This window comes from Strigops habroptila, assembly GCF_004027225.2.
Source record: "Strigops habroptila isolate Jane chromosome 13 unlocalized genomic scaffold, bStrHab1.2.pri S16, whole genome shotgun sequence".
NCBI classification, from domain to species: Eukaryota; Metazoa; Chordata; class Aves; order Psittaciformes; family Psittacidae; genus Strigops; species Strigops habroptila.
This window is the reverse complement of record NW_022651054.1, coordinates 5,208,954-5,232,897: the sequence shown is the minus strand read 5'-3', so window position 1 is coordinate 5,232,897 and position 23,944 is coordinate 5,208,954. Positions and strand designations below refer to the sequence as shown.

At 45.8% G+C, this 23,944-nt stretch overlaps 2 protein-coding genes across 12 annotated transcripts in view; both read right to left on the bottom strand.

The window, feature by feature from the left end:
- GTF2I (general transcription factor IIi) overlaps positions 1–9,725 on the bottom strand; it is a 74,269-nt gene extending 64,544 nt beyond the window's left edge. For 8 of the 9 annotated variants that reach the window (XR_004389870.1, XM_030472310.1, XM_030472313.1 and 5 more), the window contains exons 1-2: positions 9,458–9,725; positions 30–135 (exon numbers count right to left, since the gene is read on the bottom strand). Coding sequence is in view for 8 of the 9 variants with exons in the window: in XM_030472310.1 (XP_030328170.1) it covers positions 30–128 (99 nt within the window). In the remaining variant the exon portion in view is untranslated. The remainder of the gene's footprint in view (positions 1–29; positions 136–9,457) is intronic. The other variant, XM_030472316.1, reaches the window with a different exon arrangement.
- Positions 9,726–19,676: 9,951 nt separating this feature from the next.
- Positions 19,677–23,944, bottom strand: part of GTF2IRD1 (GTF2I repeat domain containing 1) — a 64,895-nt gene continuing 60,627 nt past the window's right edge. For 2 of the 3 annotated variants that reach the window (XM_030472800.1, XM_030472801.1), the window contains 4 exons: positions 22,230–22,422; positions 21,685–21,722; positions 20,622–20,758; positions 19,810–20,059 (listed from right to left, as the gene is read on the bottom strand). In XM_030472800.1, coding sequence (XP_030328660.1) covers positions 19,985–20,059; positions 20,622–20,758; positions 21,685–21,722; positions 22,230–22,422 — 443 coding nt within the window. In that variant the 3' untranslated portion in view covers positions 19,810–19,984. Of the gene's footprint in view, positions 20,060–20,621; positions 20,759–21,684; positions 21,723–22,229; positions 22,423–23,944 lie in introns of all 3 variants that reach the window. The other variant, XM_030472802.1, reaches the window with a different exon arrangement.

Below are 23,944 nucleotides of genomic sequence, written 5' to 3'. Positions count from 1 at the left end.
AGATGCAGCTGCTTAACTTCTCTACTAACCATTGACTCAAGTGCTGACATGAGGAATGTAACCACCATTCTGCTTTCAGAGGAATCCTCATCATGGATGGATGTTGCTGGTGCAGTAGTTTGGGCCATTTTCTTCCTATAAAATGAAATAAAATAACCCTGTTCAGATACCCACAGCAGTGCAAAAAAACTAACACCTCTTACGCAAGCAAAGATCAAAAGCTATTCAAAACCCCAGAACACACCCCACCAAGCGAATATACAGATAAATCAACAGGAGGAAGTGCTTACTCTTCTATGCTTTCAGGCTTCCTGCTGTTTCATCCAAAGCTGGAGCTAAACATTCAACAGTTAAAATGCTGTGCCATGACTAGACCACAAACCCTTTGTGCTTAGAAAGCTGTACAGTAAATAAGCTAAATTTACATTGATTTTTCTTCCTAAGCATGTTTCCAACTCCAGCAGCCTAGATAAACACAGCAAAACCCACTGGCATCAATGTACAGAAAAGAAATGGCAAATTATAGTTATAAGTATTAGAACAATCCTCCCTGTAATTATTATGGCCTAGCTCAAAACAAACCGCCACCACCCTGCCCCAAAATCACAGCCTCAGAGACTGCAGTAACAGAACATGACATTTTTATTTGCATATTCTTTAGTTGTAGGATTAAGTCCAAAGCAAAGCAGTCCCAATTAAGGTGCTAAAATTACAAACTGAATTTCAGCAGTGACACAAAAAAAACGGGATTTAAACCTATTTTCTGTGTGTCATTCAGGAGACTTTCAACTTATTTAAGTAATAATTATTTAAGTAATAATCAAGAGTTGTTTATGCTTCTGATGGCAGAATCACCTCTACAAGAATGCATACAGCAGCTGGTAAGAGCACATTTTTCTATTGGAGTGTTGCAACTTGTTATGTTTATACATATCTAAAGCAATAACCTGACATGCCTGGAGGAAAACCAGTAGATTTAGGTGTTACTCCATGCACAAGTCTTGAGAAAAATCACCTTAAAAGTCAAGATAGCTCAGATAAATGAGACATTTCACAACAGCTCAATGAGACAGCTTGCTGCTCCTGTAGAACTTGGACACACAACACAGCTCAAGTTTTCAGAGGTGCAGCCTATTAGAAGTGCAGATAAGCCAAGGCAGCACAAATAACGACTACATGTGATAATACATTGGAATAAATGGCACCGTGTTGTTCCTCTGACAGGACTTAAAGCACTTCAGACTACAAATTGGAGGGGAAAGAAATAAAAGCTAACAAGACTGCAAGCTCACAACAGACATCCAGCAGCCTTCCAGCTCTCAAGGCACAGGCCAGCAAGGTTTAAACAGCTTTAAAACGGTGCTATGGATAAAGTGGCAGTGGCGCAGTCAGCAGCTGTTTGAGGATGCTGGTAACAAGAGGTTTGAACACCAGTGCCTGCTACATCTAGGGGTAGGCAAATAGGTCCTTCACCAGGTCTGGGAAAGGAGCTAAACTTCAAAAGTGAATTTATATCAATAACAACTGCTGAATGATGTTGATTGCTTCAGTGACCTATGAGAAGGCCAGCTGGGGATGGGGAGGCAGAGGCTGATGGGATTAGTCTCCAAAGGAAGAGGGGCATCTTATTGCTTATAGAATATCAGAGGGAAAGAGGAATTCTGACATGACATAAATCAGTCTTTACTGAGCCATGATTTTTGATACCTAATAGAGTTCTCAAGCTCATCTTTGGAACTCCTTTAGGGTTGGGATGCTGACAGTGATTTTAAACATGATAGCTTTTAGATTTTTTAAAATGATATCTTAATAATCTGGTATTAAAGATGAGAGAACATAACTACACATTTTCCCTTCCTCCCATGTCTCTATTCACTGTCTGATGCAGTTGTTCTGTACCAAGTTCAACATGTCCCAAGCTAGCAGTGGCACGAACATACACACCTATCCCATTCTAGGTGAAAAATCACACTGTGTAAAAAACGAGTAAACTTGCTTTCTATTTTGCAGAGGTATCTTATCCAGAAAACAGACCAAGGAAATCCTAGCAATCACTTGAGGGCTGAGGATGCACATCAGAGAAATGCCAGAATTTCTCCTATCCCCGGAAGTTGGTTTCTGATCCACAGGCAGGGAGCTTGTCCAGGGAACAGGGAAGAAAACTGCTCCACTGGACCGGGTCCTAGTTTGATTCACTGCACAGCCCTGCAGACAGCCACCCTGACTCAACGGAGAGGACAGCATATCCCAGGTTCCTTTACTGCTGCACAGGAGGCCACAGCTTTAGTATTTTGGAATAACATTTGGATCAGGAGTTGGGTTATCACTGGACTGCTTTTCTAATACCATTTGGAAGAGTCATTCCTAAAGCATAAAGTCATAGTGCCTTGTATTTTTAGGATACCCATTCTTTAATAGTTTGCATGGTGCCAGATCAGTGTTTAATGTAGATTCAAGAGACATCCTGTTGCACCATGGCACCACAAGAATATTTTTCCTACTCACTTGACAGCAAGTCAGACATGAAAGATTTCCCACACACATTTTGCCAGTTTCTCCATTTAAAACAGCAGTTTTCTCCACCATCACTATCTATACCACTGGAACAGTGTTTATTATTAGAAGGAATAAATGTAGATCTCAAAGAGTAGATCTTATGAACCTGGCTGCCTTTCCAAGATCCAGCACTTAGAAAGTGTGTGACACCACCACTGCCCAACGTGGTCACATCCTGATCCCATTTTGTTATCACACAAATCCGCACTGCAAAGCGTTGGGAAAAGCGTAACACCCATTACCAACATGCTACACAAAAAGGCCAATTTAAAAACCATCCTTCAAACAATTACAGATGGCTGCCAGAGTACCACTTACGATATATCTATTAATCACATATTGCTAAAAAAGAACTTCGAGATCAGTTAATATTAGTTATAATTACCTATAAATCCTTCAGCTTAACTGTGCCAAGATGAACCTTTGCCCATGTAAAGACTTGTAACAATGAACAAAGCTTTTCAAAACACTCTGGTAAAGTACCAAGGATGTAGCGTTTAGACATTTCTGGCTGTGTTTTAACTCCAGACAGCAACTAAGAACCACTCAGCAGCAGTAATAAGGAAAACATCCCTGAATTACAACACTGTTGCAAGCACAAATCCAAAACATAGCCCCATACCAGCTGCTACGAAGAAAATTATCCCAGACGAATCCAGCACACTGCCTGATGAGAAGGTCACCAGGATATATTGCTAGAAAACCCTCTGGGTTTTCCTTTTACAAGGAGAAAGCCAAAGACAAAATAACAAGTGGCTTTTCAGGAAGCCAAATCAAACCATCATGTATCTCACTCCACATGTTTCTTTCTGGCTTCTTCTTTTAAGAAGCAAAAAGTAGAAATACTCAAGGCAGGAGAGAGCAAAACCACAAGACAGAGTTTCTTTCCATCTGCCCTGTACTCATCCAGGGGCAGACATACCCAACTTGATAAACCCATCAGTAATGGATACTCTCTCTAGTAGTTGCTTGTCAGACACATAAGAAGGAAAAGCAAAAAAATAATTAAGCTTTATTAAGAAAACCTGTTACTTAAGCATATAGAGGACACATCGAAAATTAGGGGGGGATGAAGGAATAGGCATTTGTTAGAGAAGAGCCTTAATAAGCAATACCAACAACCCTTCACCAGATGCAGTGCAAGTGGGTATTCCCAAAATGATAAATCTATCCATTGCTTGTTACTGTCCAGAAAAGCATCTGCAGATGCCAAAGCATATTTCTCTCCACTAACCCCTCACCTTGCATTACTATACTAAATCAAATCCTGTCAACACAGATAGAAAAGAAGGTAACTTCCAAGAACCCCAAAATATGAGTTGATTCTATAAATCACTGCAGATTTGCTGCTCCTTAGGGGAAAGAAGCCCAGCTCCTGCGAGATCCCCAGGGGCCACTTTTGATATTTCCGGAAGGAAAGTTATTCTAGCAGAGTACAATGGCACACATGTCATTACAAAGCTGGAATGAAAAGGCACATAACAAAATATACCATTACAAAAAACCAAACCTAACAAAGCTAGACTGCTTCTTGGCTGCTGCAGCTTTCACCCCTGAGCTTCCCTGCCTTCTGGACACAATTTCAGCATACTTAACTCTGCCCAAACATTGGCCTTCTGACAAAGGCGAGAATTTGGTTCTTTCCAAACTGTACAGATTAATATGCACAAGCTGTTAAGTGCAAATGAATCTTCTTAAACAGCTCTTGGCTGAAAATCTGTGTTATTTTTCCTAAAATTTGGTTCAGTGATCTCTTGTTTCAGAGGGAGTTAAGGCTGATAGTTCTGACCTAATCTAGCAAAGAAACTCTGTTGGGATGCAAACCTGCCACCACTGGGTCTTCTGATTTTCCGTAACACATCCACCCTAGCCACAGTACACACAGGTTTGGGAGATTCTCACCTTCACTCTCCAACGTCCGGTCACAGCTGACCTACACAATCCTGTTAGAATGACCCATTTTCCTTCTTATGTCATGTCACCGATCATCTTAAAATAATACAAATAATCTATAAGGAACAATTTTCAGCTCCTCCCAGCCACTAGACTGCTCACGCATAGCAGAAACAAAACAAGCTTACAAGCAAGGGTGCTCAGACTGTGTGACAGCCCTACCTTCAGATACATGCAGCTGTTTTTTGAAAGGAAGTATTTTCACCAGCCATAGCCCAAGATATAGAAGCAAAGGATCTGGGAGTTCCTCCACAAAAACATTGCCAGTTCTTCACCATCTGCATCTGGTGCATATAGATTATGAATCAATTTGGATGAGCAACATTCATGTTACCTCTGTGGAGGACCAGTCTGTTCTGAAATACAAACACTGCTGGACCACACCAAACAAAAGCAGCTCCAGATGTTCAGAGGCAGCTCAATCCAAGGCAAAGAGGCAGAGGCAGGTCTGACAGATCTTAACTCTGCTTACAGCCCACACCAAAACCAAGAGGGTAAAGCTTCCTGACATCAGGAACAGGAAAGAGACAATACAGAGACAACAGAGGGCATTCAGTCAACTCAAACCCATCTGGGTTTCTCTTTTCTGGCTTATTGTCAGCTCCTTGTTTGTACCTTGGAGGTACAAACCTGGACTCATTGGCTACAGAAGTCAACATGTGCATATGCCTGGTCAGGTGTTAGCTAAGACAGAACCCAGGCTATTAACCCCACTCTAAAAATGAATAAAAATAACTCTGAAGGACAGCAGAGCAGCCCTGAAGAAGCCTTCATGTACCAGGGAGGCTCTGCCCCTCTCCGCCCTCACATACTCTCTGAAGTCTCTCTGTTGCCTTTTTTCCCAGCCTCTTATCTGGAGCAGCAGAGCGACTGATTCAGGAAAGGTGCACATCATGATTCAAGTCCATCTTCTTGCTCCTTTGCTCACTAAAAATACAGTGTATTTATCTCCCTAGTCTTCAGCTATATCACTTTCCAGTCTGAGACACCAGGAACACAGATGTGGCACTCATGGTCTCACCCGAGGAGCAGGTTCCCTGGGAAGCATACTCTTCCCATTCACACCCCACACCATTACAAGCACAGCAACAGTGACCCATTAAACACAGCAGTTAGGACATTTGCTGTCACCATTTCAATCCAACTCCCACCACATGAATTTAACTCACAGCAGCAACATCAAGATGCAGCACCAAGTGTTCTACATTAGGGCTTACCCCAACAAAACCCACCAGCAACCACTTACGACAGCACATCCCACTCCAGTTAATGAAAGGATTTGCAGAAGCATGCAACCCGGCAATATGATCTCGCTGTAAAGCGAAACACTGCCCCAGATCCCTACTGTAGCGCTCACTGATTTAAGCTGGCTTTATTTTTTTTACCTTCAAGGGCAGCCATGCAGAACATCAGCAACCAAAAGCCATGAGGAAAGAGAAGAAGGGCCCCTAACAAACAAAGCTCTGAGGGGAAACACCTAGTGCTCAACACACCAGAGAGCACTGAGACAGCACAAAGTCACACAGAACCAGCATCACTTTGCTGGGAGTGCTCATTACACAGCTCTGAGAGCCCCCCACCAAAACCAGTAACAATTCCCATTTTTCTAGGTAGTTTCATGATACTCAGCACCATATTGATGACTTTTACCAGCCCAGATGTAGCTCTGCTACTCTTCAGAGACACTAAAAAAGTAAAACATGATTCCAGCAACTCTTGTTTTAGAAGCACCTGATTTCTCTCATTCATAAGTCTGTATGTTTGCAAAGACATATTTAAATTTGATTTTCACTAAAGATTCCAATATAAACCAACATATAATGATGAAATTTGAGATAACTGAAAATGCAGTATTTAACTACGTACCTCACAGAAGTGAGCTTATTGCCCAGTTTGGAGCAGTTAAGAAACCATTAGTGTAAAACCATTGCTGCATTAAAGCCGGACTGACCTGGGGAACAAATCACTGAGTTTTGGAGTGTTTAAGTATGCAGTGTCCTACTGCAGCACCAAGGCATTCATAAATTACAGTGAAACCATGTAAACAAAACAAAATATTAATCACAGCTGTCCTGACCATCCAACAATTTGTCTTTACCAGTGTAATTACATTTACTTAGTCAACATGATGATCGTGTTGAATAACAATCATCTTAGTTCCTGTCCATCAATACTTACACATAATATCTGAGAAGTGAGTTAGTCTGAACTCCGTTAGTATTTATTTAAACATAACAAATTGGAGCTGACACATTTTCCAGAGTGAGAAATTGTCATCCTCGCTAGTGTGAGCTGGTCCTTTGGATCTCTATGTCATACTGCAATGGTCACAGGGATCAAAAGGGTCAAACTGATTTAAGGGCAACCCCTTTAATTCCTCTGGAGTTCCCACAAAGAGCTAAACTGACACTGAACACCCATTTGTGTTCAAACACCTTGAGAAAGAATCATCCAGATACCAGCTATATACTGACTGAAGCACACACCTTGACCAGTAGCTTCATGCAGTGAACCACCACCCTGTGCCCACGCTGGTGTGCTCCTGCCCAGCATAGCACGCATCAGACCACCCTGGGAAACCTGTGAAACTCATCACCCCATCCCTGTACAGCAGTAATCAGGCCCCTCTATTTGGTCACTTAATTCCCTCTGCATCTTCTCCCTTGTTCATACTACTGTATTTAACCAAATGAACCAGAACAGTGATTTTCATGGAATCAATTACACATGTTCTTCTAAGAATTAAAGCATTTATGTAAATTCTATTAGAAGTCTCTCTCCAGCCAGGATCCGAGACCAGAAATAAGAGTCAATTCCATAAGCAGGAGTTTGGGAATGCATCAGTAACTTTTTGTCAGAAAATTGCTGTCGTGGTTTAAGCCCGGCCGGCAACTAAGTACCACAGAACTGCTCACTCGCTTTCCCCCATTCCTCAGTGGGATGGGGAGGAGAATCAGAAAAAAATATAAAAACTGAGAAAAGAACAGTTTAATAACTGAAGATATAACTATAACAACAATAATAATTATAGAAAATAAAGAGAGAGAAAAGAAAGGAAGGAATAAACTCTGCCCTGCACAGTACAACTGCTCACCACCCGCTGACTGATGCCCAGCCTGTCCCCAAGAAGTGATCAGCCCTCCTGGCCAACTCCCCCCAGTTTATATACTGGGCATAATGTTCTATGGTATGGAATATCCCTTTGGCTAGTTCAGGTCAGGCATCCTGGCTGTGCTCCCTCCCACTTTCTTGTGTCCCTCCTCACTGGCAGGAGATGAGAGACTGGAAAGTCCTTGGTTAGGATAAGCACTGCGGAGCAACAATTAAACCATGGGTGTATTATCAGCATTGTTCTCAGACTAAAGCCAAAACACAGCACTTCACCAGCTTCTAGGAAGAAAATTAACACTATCCCAGCCAAAACCAGGACAATTACAAACTCAGACTTACAGAGGAACATGAGTTTCAATCAAACTTCTATGAAAAGGTTCTCAAGTGCTGATTGATAAGACAAAAAGCTGACTGTAGCCTCTTACCAGTCCATAGGGAGGACAAACTTTTATGCCATCTAGTTTACCTAATGGATTTATAAGCCTTTATTTTTGTTTATTCTTCAATATGTTTCATAGGGGTTTGTTATTTTAATTGCAGAGTTCAAGTTAGGCAAGCAGACAAAAAAATGAGGCATGTTTATAAACATAGTCTAAGAGTTGCTCCTTATTGCGAGCTATTAACCTAAAGATTCACATGCACTGACAACTCCTCAGCTACCCAATTAGCTTACAAGGGGGTGGTTGCACTCATTAAACAGTCACCACGCGGATGTTTCTCTCGAGCAACTTACACACTGAGCCTGCAATTAAAGAACTGGAAACACAACAAATGATACCCAAAACATCATGATAATTAAAAACTCTGTCATGAATCCAAGAGAGTCATATAATGTTACATATCCAGACACGTGTATGACTTTAAACTGACCTCCCTTAAACATCAGGTTGTCAGGCTTCTGTAACAACTCTTTGCTGCTGGGTATGGAAGTCCTTTGGAATGGACACATTGCTGCACACCTCAACTGAACTCCTGCCTCAAGGAGTCATTGTGGACAAGCACACTCCAGGACTCTCTGCTGAGCTCTCCTGCACTTTAGACTGGATATTAGGAAAAATGTCTTCACCAAAAGGGTGGTCAAACACTCAAACAGGCTGCCCAGAGCAGTGGTGAAATCGCCATCCCTGGAAGGGTTCACTAACCGTGTAGATGAGGCCCTTAACGACATGGTTTATTGGTGGCCTTGGCAGTGCTGGGGGAACGGTTGGACTTGATGATCTTAAAGGTCTTTTCCAACCCAGCTGATTCTATGAATCCCCCCAGGCAACCTGCTCCCCTTGACAGCACCTTCTGTGCAGAGCAGCCACCTGCGGGGTGAGACTCGGGTGCCTGGTATATTGAACGGGGAAAAAAACCCCTAAAGACCTCTAGAGTTCAAGAGAAAAGAATAAAACCCTCCTCACGGCTGCATGTGACCGCAGGAACTCCTCACTTGAGCTGCCCGGCGCCACCTCCCCAGCGCTTGGGCAGCGGCTCACACAGAGGAGAGGCTCGGTCCTCCTCCCTGCTGCCGGTCCCAGGCGCACATACTCCCCTCGTCCCTGGGGGGGGCCCGCCCCGCGGTGCGCAAGGTGCCGCTTCCCGGCCTGGGCGGGGCCGGGGTCCCGGCGCAGGCCCCGCCGCCTCCCCTCAGGAAGGTGTGAGGGAGGACCCACCGAGCCCTCTGCATACAGCGCCCCGCCCTTCCCCACCCGCACAGCCGGAGCCCCTCGGGGCCCGGGGGATGCGGCCCCAGCGCTGCGGGACGGAGAGACCTCCCTTCAGGGACCCGTGGGATAACGGTCCCGTTCCCCGCCCGCCTCATACCGGCAGGGCCCGGTCCCGCCCTCCCACTCACCCGCTCCGGGCTCCCGGTCCTGCTGGTTGGAGCGGGGGAGGCGGTTTCCCCGCGGCCTCTCAGCGGCACCGCGCGCGGCGATGGGCCCGGCCGCCACACGGCCCCGTTCTTCCCCTCACGGTCTTGGGCTGAGCCCAGCGCCGCTCCGGGGAGGGGAGCGGAGCGGAGCCGAAGGGGGAGGTTTTTGTTCGAGGAGCCACGGCAGCGCAGGCGCGTCCCGCGCGGGGCACGCCGGGAGCCGCAGTCCGCCGGCAGCGGCGGGACCGGGACGAGGGGCGGGAAGCGGACTGCAGCTCCCGGCATGCACCGCCGGGGCGCCGCTGGGTCTGGGCCGGGGGTGGCCGTGCTGGGGGGCCTCGGACTTGCATGGGCGGCAGTGGTTTGGGTTGGAAGGGACCTTAAAGCTCATCCAGTTCCAACCCCCTGCCACGGGCAGGGACACCTTCCACTAGAGCAGGTTGCTCCAAGCCCCTGTGTCCAACCTGGCCTTGAACACTGCCAGGGATGGGGCAGCCACAGCTTTTCTGGGCACCCTGTGCCAGCGCCTCAGCACCCTCAAATATTTATTAAATAATTACATTAATATAAGTTAGGTTATTTCTTTAACAAAGGTGCTCAGTATTGCGGATACCATCTACAAGACCTGTTTTCCTGGGTATAACCAGGCAAAGGTTTCAGCTGAATTCACTATTCCTTTGAATTTAAGTGCGATGTGGACAGATTACCATTAAAAGGGAAATGTTGCATTTCAAACCTTGTTCCAAAGCAAAAAAAAAAAAACCAAACAAACTAGTTTTTAAATCACACGATCATTTTCCTAAATCGAACGTTTTGTTTGTAGTGTTTGTAGCACTGTTAGGATGTATATAAAACTCTTAATGGCATTTTTGAAGTATTAACTGGGTTTAGAGCTTGTCAAGAGTAATCACCAAACACTATGGTTTCAAATAATTCTGATTTGTGAAGGAAACTGAAGAGTGCTTAGTTGAAAGCATTCAGCTTCCTCCTAGTTGAAATAAATAGTGATAAATTAAGCTGGGGAATAAAGCTCAGAAGCTGTCTGCTGGGAGAGGGCCCTGCAGGAGATGCTTTAGCCGTTCCCACGGCCGTTCCCCGTCATCTTTGTGCAAAACACCCATCTGCAAACATTGACCAGTGTCTCCTGGGCAAACGGTCCAAGTGATTCAAGATGTTGTGGCTCTTGGTGGTTCTTTGCCATACTTAGCTGGACGTAACTGTTCTCATTGTTTATATTGTGGGAAAGGAGACTGAAGCATTCTGCAGCGGCCTAGCAAAAACAACAGCAAAGAGCAACCAACCAAACAAAATCCCAACAAAACAAAACCCCACCAAAACACTGCCAAAAACTCAAAAGACAAAAAAAGCCACCACCCGCTTTCATCACCATCTTTACCTAATCCAGATTTTACCCTGCAGCACTTGGGTGGCTCCGTTTTGCAGGGAAAGGCCTGACCTCTGGTGAAGGACTCTAGCACAGGGGACACCAGATCTTTCTAAGCAGCCACAACTCTTTTCTAAATCAATATGTCTGCTTCTTTTGCCATTTAGATGGGAGTTAAGTAGAAGGCATCACTCCATGATAACTGCATGATCAGGGGGCTGGAGCTCTGCTATGGAGGCAGGTTGAGAGAACTGGGCTTGTTCAGCCTGGAGAAGAGAAGACTCTAGGGAGACCTTAGAGCAGCTCCAGTGCCTAAAGGGGCTGACGAGAAAGCTGGAGAGGGGCTTTGGACAAGGGCAGGTAGGGACAGGACAAGGGGGAATGGCTTTAACCTGATGGAGGGAAGATTGAGATTAGACATTAGAAAGAAGCTCTTCCCTGTGAGGGTGGTGAGGTGTGGGCACAGGTTGCCCAGAGAAGCTGTGGCTGCCCCATCCCTGGCAGTGTTCAAGGCCAGGTTGGACGGGGCTTGGTGCGAGCTGGTCTAGTGGAAGGTGTCCCTACCTGTGGCAGGGGGTTGGAACCGGATGGGCTTTAAGGTCCCTTACAACCTAACCATTCCACGATCTTCTACCCTTGTTGCACACACAGCCCATACGGGCAGATTTACATGTCATAGTATACCCTGTCCATAAGTTACTCAAATCCTCCTGGAAGACAGGAGGAATTTTACCTGCATAAGAAATGGAAGCTCACTGCCAGGACATCATTTGGAGGCTGTGTCTGGACTGTTGTCCTGCAGGCACAGGCTAAAGGGGCTGGCCATCTTCTCATGGTGGCAGAGAAGATGCCTTTTGGTTACACAGCATCACATCAAGATTTATTTTGAGAGTCATACATGGCAGCTGCTTCCTGCTGGTAAGACCATTGTTGCTACCACATGGGTCCTCCAAAGAGTGGAAATTTGGCATTTCTCTGAGACAAGATTCTTCCCACTCTTCTGTATCTCTCTCTACTGCCTGATGCAGCCACATGAGCTATGGAGCTGCATGAAGTTTAAGAGCTAACTGCAGTCAGAGAGTTAACTGAAGTCACAGTTTCTGTGGAATAATGTTTACCCATTGTGGTTGCAAGATGACTAACAGAAAAATTAGTTCCTTAAGGCTTCTAAATCCATTGGAGACGTTCTCTGGGTGTTGTAAATCAATGCTCAGACTAGAAATAACTTGTATGTTTTTAGTAGCTAGAGTAATTAACAACTGTAACACATTACCATGGACCACAAAAATTTCTCCATCAGTTCAGAGCCTGGAAATTCAGGAACTTCCTTCTAGAAAAGAGATCCAGTGTAATATGTAGCCTCTGTGGATATTTACCAGCAGATTCCTGAACTGACTGTTGCATATAACATCTAACCAGTTAATTCTTTCTAGATTTAAAATTCAAGAACCAGTATTCTGGCAGAAAATATGTCGATCTAAATTCCTTGGTTTAAAGTATTTTGTATCACTTTGCTTTTTCCTCTACTAGTTAACCAGCTGGGCTTCAACTACAGATTGAATGAGATTTTCACATGACTACAAGACAAGCAAAACATTTCTTTTTAAACAAGGGAGCCAGAGTTATTTTTATCATCATGAAATAAAAGAGAAATTCTATTTTGAGTTCATAGTCATCTTATGAAAAGAAATTGAGATGAATACTTTTTTTTTTTTATTATTTACTAATTAGTTTGGGGAATTACCCTATTTCATCCCTAGAAACATGCACTATTCTCTTTAGCACTCACAAAAACTAGCCTGTCTTTATCAGAAGGCTGTGCTTCACTATGTGAAAGAAGTTACAGGTTTAACCTCAAGCTATGTGTTCATACACATTCAGAGGGGTTCAGTCAAATTGCCCTTGAAGTTCCTATGGGTGAATCTAAATATGCTTGACAACTTCCATCCATCTGTGAGTCTGAAAACTTTAGCATTCACCTGTTGAAACTATTGAAGTCCTTAAACATTTGTGAAGGGTTGAGGGCAAGTAGAAACCAGTCTTAGGCTAGTCACCATAGAACTGCTTTTCCAGGCAGGTAAACTTCAAAACTCCTGTAAGAACTTCACACATGGGGGGTTTGAATCCAATGCCAGTTCTTCTGCCCCATTCCCACCTTATCTTTGTCCAGCACAGGATACGTGCCTCAGTTTGCCAGCCTTTACTTGTTTTACCATTTCTTTCTCCAAGTGGTCTAGTTCCATATATATAGCATTTCAAAAGGGCAAGCGTAGAGGGAGAGGAAGGAGGAAGCCCAAACCTCTCAGAAAAAAAAATAACACAGAGTTATATTGTCTTTCATATTTTGTGCAAAGCCAGACTGCAGTCTGGAAGCTACGAGCAAATCTATGAGACCCTCAGAGCTCAGGGTTCAGAGTTCCCCACTGTGCACCATTTCTTTCATATGTTGATATCATCTCTTTCCTTCTCCCAGATTATTTCTTTTAAATGCAATTCCCAAAACAATGTAGCTCCACTACAGCCCAGGAACAGCAACATACTCTTTGTGTCAGAGCACAATATTGATGACAGACCAGCACAATACTACAGTGATCCACATTTTTCCAGCACATGGCTCCAGATAAGCTTATTTCACGCTCCTTTACCAATTTTCCTTTGCTCCAGTTGTCTAGATTCCTCTGCAGTTTTCCTTCACTACATTTTTTTCTCTGTTAAATAGTAAATAAGGACATCCTGTATTTTTCCTTTGAACACGGTGCACGTGATAAGGCTGGTGAACACATGGGCAGTAGAAATATTTGGCTAGTAAGAGCATAGACACTGTTTTCCTCTGTCATTTACTCCTCTGCCCTCAGTTCAGGATGTTCTGGGAAGTTTAGCAAGGAATGTTTACTAGAATGTCTTGGCTCTCCCCTCCACATCCCCCCAGAGTGATGATCTTAAATTAAGAGCCTTCTATTACCATTATTTTTAATGACAATATAAAGAGCAGGCAGGAATTCTGCACTGGCTTGTGTACTGCCGCTCTTCAAAAGAGGAAGGAAGCATTTAAAAATAATTCACTATTTTGTGACAGAAGGTTACAGGGACAGTAAAAAAGCATTTTTTCAAGGATCAGGAATAAAAAAAACCCTAAACAACTTGACACACTATCCAAACCTGCAGGCGCTAGCAGTAGGTCATGGAGGCACCCAAACACATCTACTTACAGGACAAAAGAAGTTGCTACTTTGAAAATCCCAGCAAATCTGTGCTGCAAGATGCTTTGATGAGCGCAGTAGTTAATGTGGACATGAATGTTATCCGTGGCTGCTGAGTAATTATTCATGTCTCAAAACCATCACTACCCTCGCGGGCTCCTACAGACACTGCTGCATCAGCTCCTGCTTCCCAAACTTCCCTCCCAGCCATTCCAGCCAGGGCTTAAGTGTTCTAAAATGAAAGCCGAGATGGTTGTGCACAAGATGGCAAAGTGGGAGACATGCCAGCAACCACCACGTGCTTCTGTGCCCGCTCCAGCCCAGCAGAGAGCCCTGAGCAGCAGGATGGGCAGAGGGAGCAAACATGAAACAGAGATCTTCAGAAGCCAGCAGTGCTTCTGCCTCATATATTCAGCCAATCCCTCAAATAAACTTAAATTATTTTATTTTTTGCCATTAGGAGGAAGTTTGCCAGTGATGCTTTATCATCCAAGAGAGGGTTTTGGGGTTCTTTAATTTTGGTTTGGGTTCTTCTTCCCCCTTCATGCTCCTCACTAAGAAATCTTTGCCAGTGTAATCATGGAGCCTAGATCAAACTGCTGACAGACCAGCAATTTGGGCACCTACGTATTTGATACGAATGCCCACAACACCAAAGACTGAAAAGGGATTCTTGTTTGCAATAAAAGATGACAGAGATTTCTACTCAACCTGTGTTTCTAGAAGAAAGGAGCTTGGGAGCAATTTTGCTTTACATTACAGAACAATTTCATTGGCAGCTGAACTACAAAGGTAAGAAGATTTCAAGAAAACTAATAAACATTGTAGGGAATTGCCTGTGTTCTGGTTATGGTTCCAATCTGATCTTCCTACTCACTGCCCATCCCTTCCTCTAACATACTCCTGCCTGTACAAGCTGTGTAGGGGGTGGCTGGGAGCCACAGCATCAAGGAGCAGCAGCAGGCTAGCTGTGATGGGGATCATCTCCTAGGGTTAATAGTAGAGCTAATCTAAACCTGTCACCCCAACTTAGCTCCCCAAGGCACAGCACAACTTCTCCCAAAGGGCCAAAAACCACCTGAAAGTGGTGGTGATGAGTTCAAAGCTGAGCAGCAAGGAGAAGGCTGGTATTCCTAGCCGGGAACCTGGGGTGCAGGAGTGCTGTGCCCTGATCATCTTAGTGGCAAGAAGTCAAAGCCAGATGCAGTTTTCCTCACCTAGAGAGCTGTGCGGGTTTTGTGCAAACTAACCATACAGCATTCATCACCAAGGAAGAGTGTGTTTGCATCCATCACCATCCTTCCCAGAGAGGTGATGCTCCTGGGTAGGTGCCTGGCAGCACTGGCACAAGCAGCATGCCAGCACTCTGCGCAAGAGCATTTCCACACATCTGTGCCATCCTCTACAGAGGCTTCCTGAGGCAAACACTGGGTCATCTTATTTATTTTTGGCTGAATACAGTCGGTTGTCACAATCACTTACACGCCTGCAGATTTATTAGTGCTTCCAAACATAACCAGCCTATTGCATCCTTATCTCCAATTATTCCACATGCAGGTCTATCAACATTTGGGCATGAAGAAGAGGGTCTTTTTTTGTCCAGATTGCAACAGAAGACAGATTTAATGATGCAGACATCAGCAACATAACCAGCATCTTAAAATGAGCCATTAATATCAGTAAAGCAACTGTGAGGAAGCTCATTCCCATAGACAAGTCAGATGCACCTATTTCCCAAGGATTTTATAATCCTTCATAAGACCTTGAGCCTGTAGTCAGTTCTCCATAGACTGACACCAGTACTGCTAGGGTCCATCCTAAAACGGGAGGTTTTGAAGTTAGCAAGCCAAACATTCCTCCCACCCAGAGCACTTCCCCTGCACTATATGGGCATGGCCATGCTTGCTCAGGCTTTGGGGTGGGTCATGGTGCAGATGGACACTGCTGTGGCTGTGCACAGGGGGCTTGAGAAGGGACCAGGACACGCATCAGCGAAAAGTACTTTCCCTAAGTACTTACCCAGACCCCAGCTATTTTGGGGAGGTTCCCACACCTGATGTGATTTGCCAGCTTGGTAGCCCTCAACAGATCTTGCTTCCAAGTTTTCTCCAGCCTCACTTTGAGCCCACCCAAACTTTCATGGCATCCCTTGCCACAAAGCTGCACAGATACCTCCCTGATTCTTGATGAACCACTTCCAGCACCCTTCCCCTCCTCCCCTTTCCCTTAAAAAGCTCCTGCCTAGGCCCTTTTCAGAGAGGTTTTAATGTGCAGGTTAATGAGGAGCCTTGTTACCCTCCTGTGACCTTCCAGCTACTACCAGGGGAGATGTCCATCAGTCTTCTTTGCCACCATCTGCCATTAGCAGAACAGGGCAGAGCTGCCTCCCTCCTGAGCCTGCCGATGGCAGCCGATGTGCTGCAGCACTACACCTGGAAATCCCAGCCCCTACCATGGGGACTATGAAGCCATTTTAGTAAGACAATGATGTTGCTGGGGATTTGACCTGTCCCTTCCACGAGTGCCCATTTCATAATCTTATCGGGGAAAAAATTAATAAATAACTTTAATGATGGCTCACAGAGATTCATTCCACTTAAACATCACCCCTCAAAAAACCTCCTCATGAAAAGACGTTAATCTTTGCACGAGAGTGTGCCAGTTCAATTCAGCTACATCAGTCTGCCTTTATACCCCGTGGACCTGTTAATCTGAGTCCAAGACAGTTGTTTAATACATTCATTTAATAGAAGACTTCGATACTCTGCTGGCAGTGTCTTCATGAATTACAGCACTGAAACTCCATACCCTGATTGACCCTGGAGCCTCCAGCCTCACCGCTGCTCAACAGCACAGGCACATCAGTGGATTTCTTTCTCTGGATAAGGCAAGCCTCATCAATAGGGCTTGATTAATCAATAGTTTAAACTGGTAATCCTAATCAATAGGATTACCAGTTTAAACTGAATGGTGTTTGGGCCATTAACCAGAGAAAATAATCCAAGAGATGCAAAGCACAAGTTATATGTTTTATGTATATGTTAGCCATACTGCTTCACATACTACTGGAAGGGTCAGTTACTGCATGGAGGGTGTAATGACTGCTGGAGACAGCCTGCAACTCGACTGTATCTCAAATCAAGTCTTTGGCATCAGCTGAACTCTTAAAAAATAAAAATAAAAACCAAACAAGGAAGGAAGCAAGACCTCACGCTTGGCTGCATCAAGCTGGAGAGGGACTTTTGACAAGGACATGTAGGGGGAATTGCTTTAACCTGCCAGAGGAGAGATTGAGATGAGCTCTTAGGCAGAAGTTCTTCCCTGTGAGGGTGCTGAGGCGCTGGCACAGGGTGCCCAGAGAAGCTGTGGCTGCCCCATCCCTGGCAGTGTTCAAGGCCAGGTTTGGACGGAGCTTGGAGTGAGCTGGTCTAGTGGAAGGTGCCCCTGCCCGTGGCAGGGGGGTGGAACTGGATGAGCTTTAAGGTCCCATCCAACCCAAACCAGTCTGTGATTCTATGATTAGTTTCCTAGCCTTGCTGTAGCACCAGGGGAATGAGGTTTCTATACTCACCTAGCCTGCTGTGCCGGCCCATTGAGCTGCAGCCCACAACCCGTGACTGCTCCGAAAGGGTTTGCAAAGTGTTTCCTTGCAAATGCTTCTGAATAAAAGCACAGATGCTGTTTATGCTGTTCTCCAGCATCTCGGTGCACTATATTTTTTAAAAATGATTGGAATCAAAGCTCTCATTCTTTAATTAAACTTCATTTAGCTGCCAGCTGCCTGGGATCAAAATGGCTTCATGTTTTGCAACTCTTAATGAGGATTGTTATTGGATTTGTAAACACATAAACAACACCCCCCCCTCCCCCCAAGTCTTTGAAAAGTAATAAATGAGAAACGTGGCTCAAGCGTTAAGATCTGCATCTTCACTTGTCTAATTGTAATGGAACAGATCCTATTCAGCAGATAATCACATTATACACAAAAACTGGGTATAAAAATACCCTGCAACTGCAGGATCAAGATTAGGGAAGCTGCGAGAATTACAGCTGAGGGAAAACAGTAATAAAGCAATATCTGTCATTTTTCCAGAGTGGGAAGGGTCACAAGCAAACACAGGCACCGAGAGCAGGAGTTTCCCACCCCAGCCATAGAAAATGAGAAGTGGATGTTGTGGCCCTGAAACTCCGTGGAATTATAGCAGGAATTGCTGCTATTCTTTCCCAAAGATACATGTGTTACGAGAACCCAGCAGCCTCAAAACCCAACCTGGGGATATACTGGAGGTGCAAGGCAGCCACAGAGCTTTGGGCAGGGCACAAACTGTCCCTTAGCTAGTGGGACCTGGGGGATGCAGAGCTCCAGTGGAATAGATCAGGAAACTTAGGAAGAAAACCTGAGCCTGGAGCTTTGGCTCAGACCATGCTGTAATGGCACAGCCAGCCTTCCCCTGCCCCATCTTGCTAACTGGGGATGCTAGCTGGGAAAGAGGGGAGAGGCAGAGTGGGGAAACATCCCTCCCTTCATTTACAGCCTGTATGACTGCATTCAGCTCTCTGAACTAAATCATTAGTCCACAACATAGCTCCCATGCCCTAATTTATCTCCACTGCCTGCCTTCACCCTGCCTCTCAGCAGCAGTAATTAGGCCCCATGCAGGGCGCAGTGCTCCAGACCTACACCCTTCGTGGGATGCCAGGGCTGGCAGCAGACCCAGAGCAGCTTCAGATATCTCCACTCATTACTGAACCACACTGCTGCCTTCAGTGCTACGGCGTCAGACCTTTGGTTCTTTAACAGCAAAAAAAGGAGTCAAGTCAAAATATAATGAGTGTGCCCTCTTAGGAGATGCCTGTGTGGTGGGGTTTGATCTGTGAATAAGCCCCTTTCAGACATTTGGGAAGAGAAAATTGGATTTTTACCTCTGGATCATGTTTCTAATGGGAGATGCCACAGGTTTGAGCATCAGGCAGAAACATGAAAGGCTTCAGATTTTGATGCCAACCACTCAAATGTCAAACTTTATTTCTAATTGGGGTCACTGATTCAGATTTTTGCCCTTCTTTTGGCTGCTGCCTTTGTGCCAGCTCCTACATTTGTTTAGGCTTTTATTATCTCATGTGATCATCTACATCTAACTCCACAGAAAGTGCAAGTCTAGAGCCAGGAAATAAAACTGCAGCTGCCTTGAAACACTCCTACCCACCATCAAAACCCTCCCATTGCCTGAGAAGACAACGACCCGAGCAGACCAAAAATCCATAAAACAAATAAGGCAGCGCACTGCACTCAGAAAAGCTGCCACGAGTGACTTTGATTCTACGTCTGCTACCATCCACCCTCCAGCAGATCACGATCACTGCTTTCAGGACAGGTTTGCTCTGTGAAAAGGTTATGACACGTCCTGCAGCCCAAAGGAATGCCCAGCATCCTTCCTGCTTAATTCAAACCTGATTCTGCTCCAGAGCCAGCAGGACTCGGGGCACAGGTCTGATACTCGCAAGGGCTGGTTCCATCTGTTGCAGTTTGGTACCACTCCTCCAGCAGCTCTATAGATAAAGTTTTATGCCTTTGATCTAAATGAGATGAAGCATTAAAACATTTCAAACCTCTTGGTTTCAAGCAGTGGTGACACTAAGGGTTTTATTGAGCAGCCAAAGCACAGCAAGAGCTGCCTGGAGGTGCCCTTCTGCACTTACTCTTACCTATAAATGCTATTTATCAATAATATACATAATAAAATAAGTACTTTTAAGAGCAAGGCAACACTTTTTATTTTTATTTAAAAAGGCCTTGATGGCAGGAATATAGTGTAAAAATCATTGGAAAAACTAAAAGGCATTGATACATATTGGAATATACACTTTTTACATAAATTACATTTATTTATTCTTTCATTTGAGGTTCTTATTCGGTATTGAGGTCTAATAGTTAATAGGTCCTGGGATCTGGACGTTTAGACCACCATAGTCTAACATGTACATGTTCATGGGCCATTGCTGAAAGAGAAGGAGAGAAAAAGAAGGCAAAAGTCTCTGTTAGGACACAACACAAAACCATGCATACATCAAATCTCTGACATGTTCCGACATGGGCTGTTGCTCCCACTTTCCAAATTAGAGAAAAGAACCAACCCCAAACCAAAACACCACCAGCAAACCTGACAACAAAAACCTTCTAACTTTATATTTCTCTGGTACTTTTTAAAAAAATTATTAGTATTTTTTAAAAGCATTTGGTGTCATCCACAACCGAAGCCAAGCCCTGAGGGGAGCAACTGGATGCATCTCCTTATTGCGTTTTCTATTTTCGCAGGATTGATGCGGGAAAGCCCTGAGGGATGGTGGGTGCTTTGCTCTGCTGACCTCCCCAGCCAAACCCAGCAGGCAAAGGCAGCCCCAAAGATGCGTTTCCTCCTTTGCCAAACCTGCTTGTGCCATTTTACACCACACTTAATAGTGTATGTCAGGCGGAGGGTGGTGGTGATAGTTCGAGGAGAGCAGCATCCTGAAGCAGAAAGATAGGTAGGCAGTAACCCCCCTAATATTTGGAAGGCTTTACCACAAGTGAGATCTGATTTGTTGATGATGTAGACTCCATATTGGAAGAGGAGGAAGAGGAAGATGAGGAAGAAGAAGATACCGAGTTCCCTTCGGAGATCCTCTTCCGCTTCCTTTTGGGAACGCTGGTGTCTTTCTCTGCAAGGAGAGGGAAGGCATGAGGTATCTGAGCTCTGTGAGTGGCCCCTAAATGTGGGACCCGTCCCACTGCTCCAATCTTGTCTCCTACTGAACGCCCTCCTGCAGTGATCTGTTGTGCCACTGTCAGTGACACAGACTGAGCCTCCACAACCTGGCACAGAGCTGCCATCTTTCCTCAGCAATGGCAAAGAAAATCCACAAAACAAGTAAATCCCAAACTCCAGCAGTTACAGAGTCTGATGTCTGACAGACTTGTGTCTGTGCTGAGTGCTTTGGGGCAATGAAGGTGCCAGCTGTGATTGTATGCCTGTATATATCTGCATATATGGTATGCCCATATATATCTGCATATATAAACTGTCCCGTCCACCTCTTTTTACATCACGTTGTAGGCATGCTTTTCCTTGCCAGCTCTCCCTTCTCTAGCCACCTATTTTCATAAAACTAATAAGATCCTAATTATCTCTGGGGTTGCTAATTCTGACACATTTGATTAAAACTGGCTGAGATTTATTGGGGAGGATAGGACAGAGAGAAACTCATTCCCAGCAATCATAGAAACCTTGTTTCCTTAGAAGCTCAACTTCTAAATGATGGCTCAAATTAAGGGCTTTAACTAGTGAATAAATTGCTCATGGCGAGTAAATTGCTAATGGGAAAGGGATAATCACATCCTCCAGAATATGCTGGAAGTTTGGAGTCTAACAACCCAGTCTCCCCACAGCTCATAGAAGTGGAATTGTCTAAAGGATGGTTTGCTCTGGAAGAGATGCTGGGCCTGACTGTTCTTTTTCCAGACAGGATCTTCTCCTCAGCCTCCCCTGGGGATGTGGGAGGTTCACCTCCCCATAACTGTTTTGCCCTTATGTTCTCTCTGCCACAGGGCAGGGAAAGCCATGGTTATTCCTTAGCCCTCCCCTTACCTGTTTGTTTGACCTCGGTGCAGATTTCAGCAAACGGCCTGTGTAAGAGACAAGGGGTGAGAGTGGGTGGACGCTGTTGTTTCTCCCCTATGCCCAGACCCCAACCCTGAGCTGCCTCCTCCAACACCTCCCTGTGCAGAGGGGGGACACGGAGCCTCTCCACTGCTCCCCAGAGGGAAGAAACCTGAAATAACTCAGCTGGGTCCTCTGAGCCATCCCACTAGCTGCCCCCATGTTGTTCCCCCTTCTCAGCACCATCATCTCAAACTGCACAAGAACAAGGGGATAAACCAGCCCCACTAACGCTTTGCTGTTCCCACCCATGGCCAAGCACCTCCCCGTGGCACAGGACAGTGGATGCTGGGCATGGAGCAGGGGATGGAGCAAGGGATGGAGTAGGGAATGGAGCAGGTCCTCTGTGGGTACCTGGTGGCATGGCCGCGCTCCGGTGGCCCCGTGGTGACTTACCCCACTCATGGCTGGAAAACAAGGGCAATGTTTAACAAACAGAAACCTTTCCCGGTCGCAGAGCTGGGGGAACTTACTGGAGCTGGTTTATAATCACCATCTGGATGCTCTCCCGTGCCTTCAGGATCTTCTCCAGCCGATGGATGTCGTAGGTATTGGGGTTTCTGAAAGGGATATCGTCTGGCAACCCGGTAACCTCCACAGCGTCAGGACTGTCCCTGATGAGTTTATAGGGCACCATGACAGGCCGATTCAAGCCCAGAGCCTCTCCTGTAGTGGCAGAGCAGAGGATAACGCATCAGCTTTACCCCACAGGGCTCTGGATCCAACCAACTGAAGGACCAAGAGCCTTGGGAGGACTCTGGGAAGCCATGGCTGTGGTGATGCCTGACCTTTGCTGCAGCCACATCTCACCCAGCTGTTTCACATCTGTCTGCCCAATTTATTGCATGCTCCATTAGTCTCCATTTAGGATTCCTGCCAGGAGCCTCAGGTGCGGGCTGTTTTACAGCACCAGCACTAGGGACACCCATTTCTCCTCCATGCAGAGCACCCCCATCACCGTGCTTCCACCAGCCCATAGCTGGGCCAGCAGTAGCAGTGTGAGAGACAGCCCAGGAGAGATGGCAAATGAGAGAGATTTAACCATCTCTTCTTGCCTCCAGCTGGCAACAGATTTGGGGTCACTGGGGTGGAGATCAGATCCATTGCTCACCATCACATCACATCCCTCCTGCTCATTTTTTTTAATCACTTCGGCCTCCACAATATCCTATGGCAGTGAAACTCCACAATATAGAATCACTGTATGGTTTGGGTTGGAAGGGACTTCAAAGGTCATCTAATTCCAACCCCCTGCCACGGGCAGGGACACCTTCCACTAGAGCAGGTTGCTCCAAGCCCCTCTGTCCAACCTGGCCTTGAACACTGCCAGGGATGGGGCAGCCACTCCTTGCTGCATTAAAACTACTTTCTTCTGCACAATTTAATCCTACTGCCCACCTCTCTGGGTACTCCTTTAATTCTGCATGGTAGGGAGCAGCAAACATCCCTTCTGTACAGTCCTGATTGTAAGAGCCTGCTCTCACCTCGCATCTCTGCGGCCCCCAAACCTGAGCTGCCCCTCAGCCATATTTCTGGCTTTCTTTGCAGGGAGTTCACCCCTGGCGCCCACCTGGCATCTTGTGCTCCATAAATGGTGCCAGGACCATGGGAGTGCAGGGATCTGCTGTGGGCTCTGCCCCCACATGTGGTGAGTGCTGCTGAGCCAGGGTGGATGGGGATGCTCAGAGCATGGGCAGCAGCTTCCCCAGGAAGCTGCATCCATATGCTGGTACCTCCAGCAAGGCAAATCTGCCCCCAAGGCAGCACATAGCCCATGTAGTGAGTAGCACCCCAAAATAAACAGAGTTTGTGGGCAAGGCGAGCAGCCTTGACAAGGGGAGACTTGAGAAAAGAGGGAAGTAGCATTCCCTGCTGCTTTGTTATCATTTGAGCTATTTTCCTTCTCCTTCAGGCAGTTATTCTGGGGAGGGAGGCAAGACACTACACTGAAGCACTGGGGTGCCACTGAGCTGCCATGGCCCAGCTCCACAGCCCTGGGGAGTCACAGGTTGAGAAATAACCCCCAGCACTTACACCAGCTGTGCCCAAACAGCAGCGAGGGGACAGCCACGAGCATTGGTACCATGGGATGAAATGGTGACACCACTCGGGGCCATGCATCCTGCGGCTGGCTCCATGTAGCTGCTATTCCCACTGTGCCTTTTCCCAACGATGGGAGGGAAGAGGA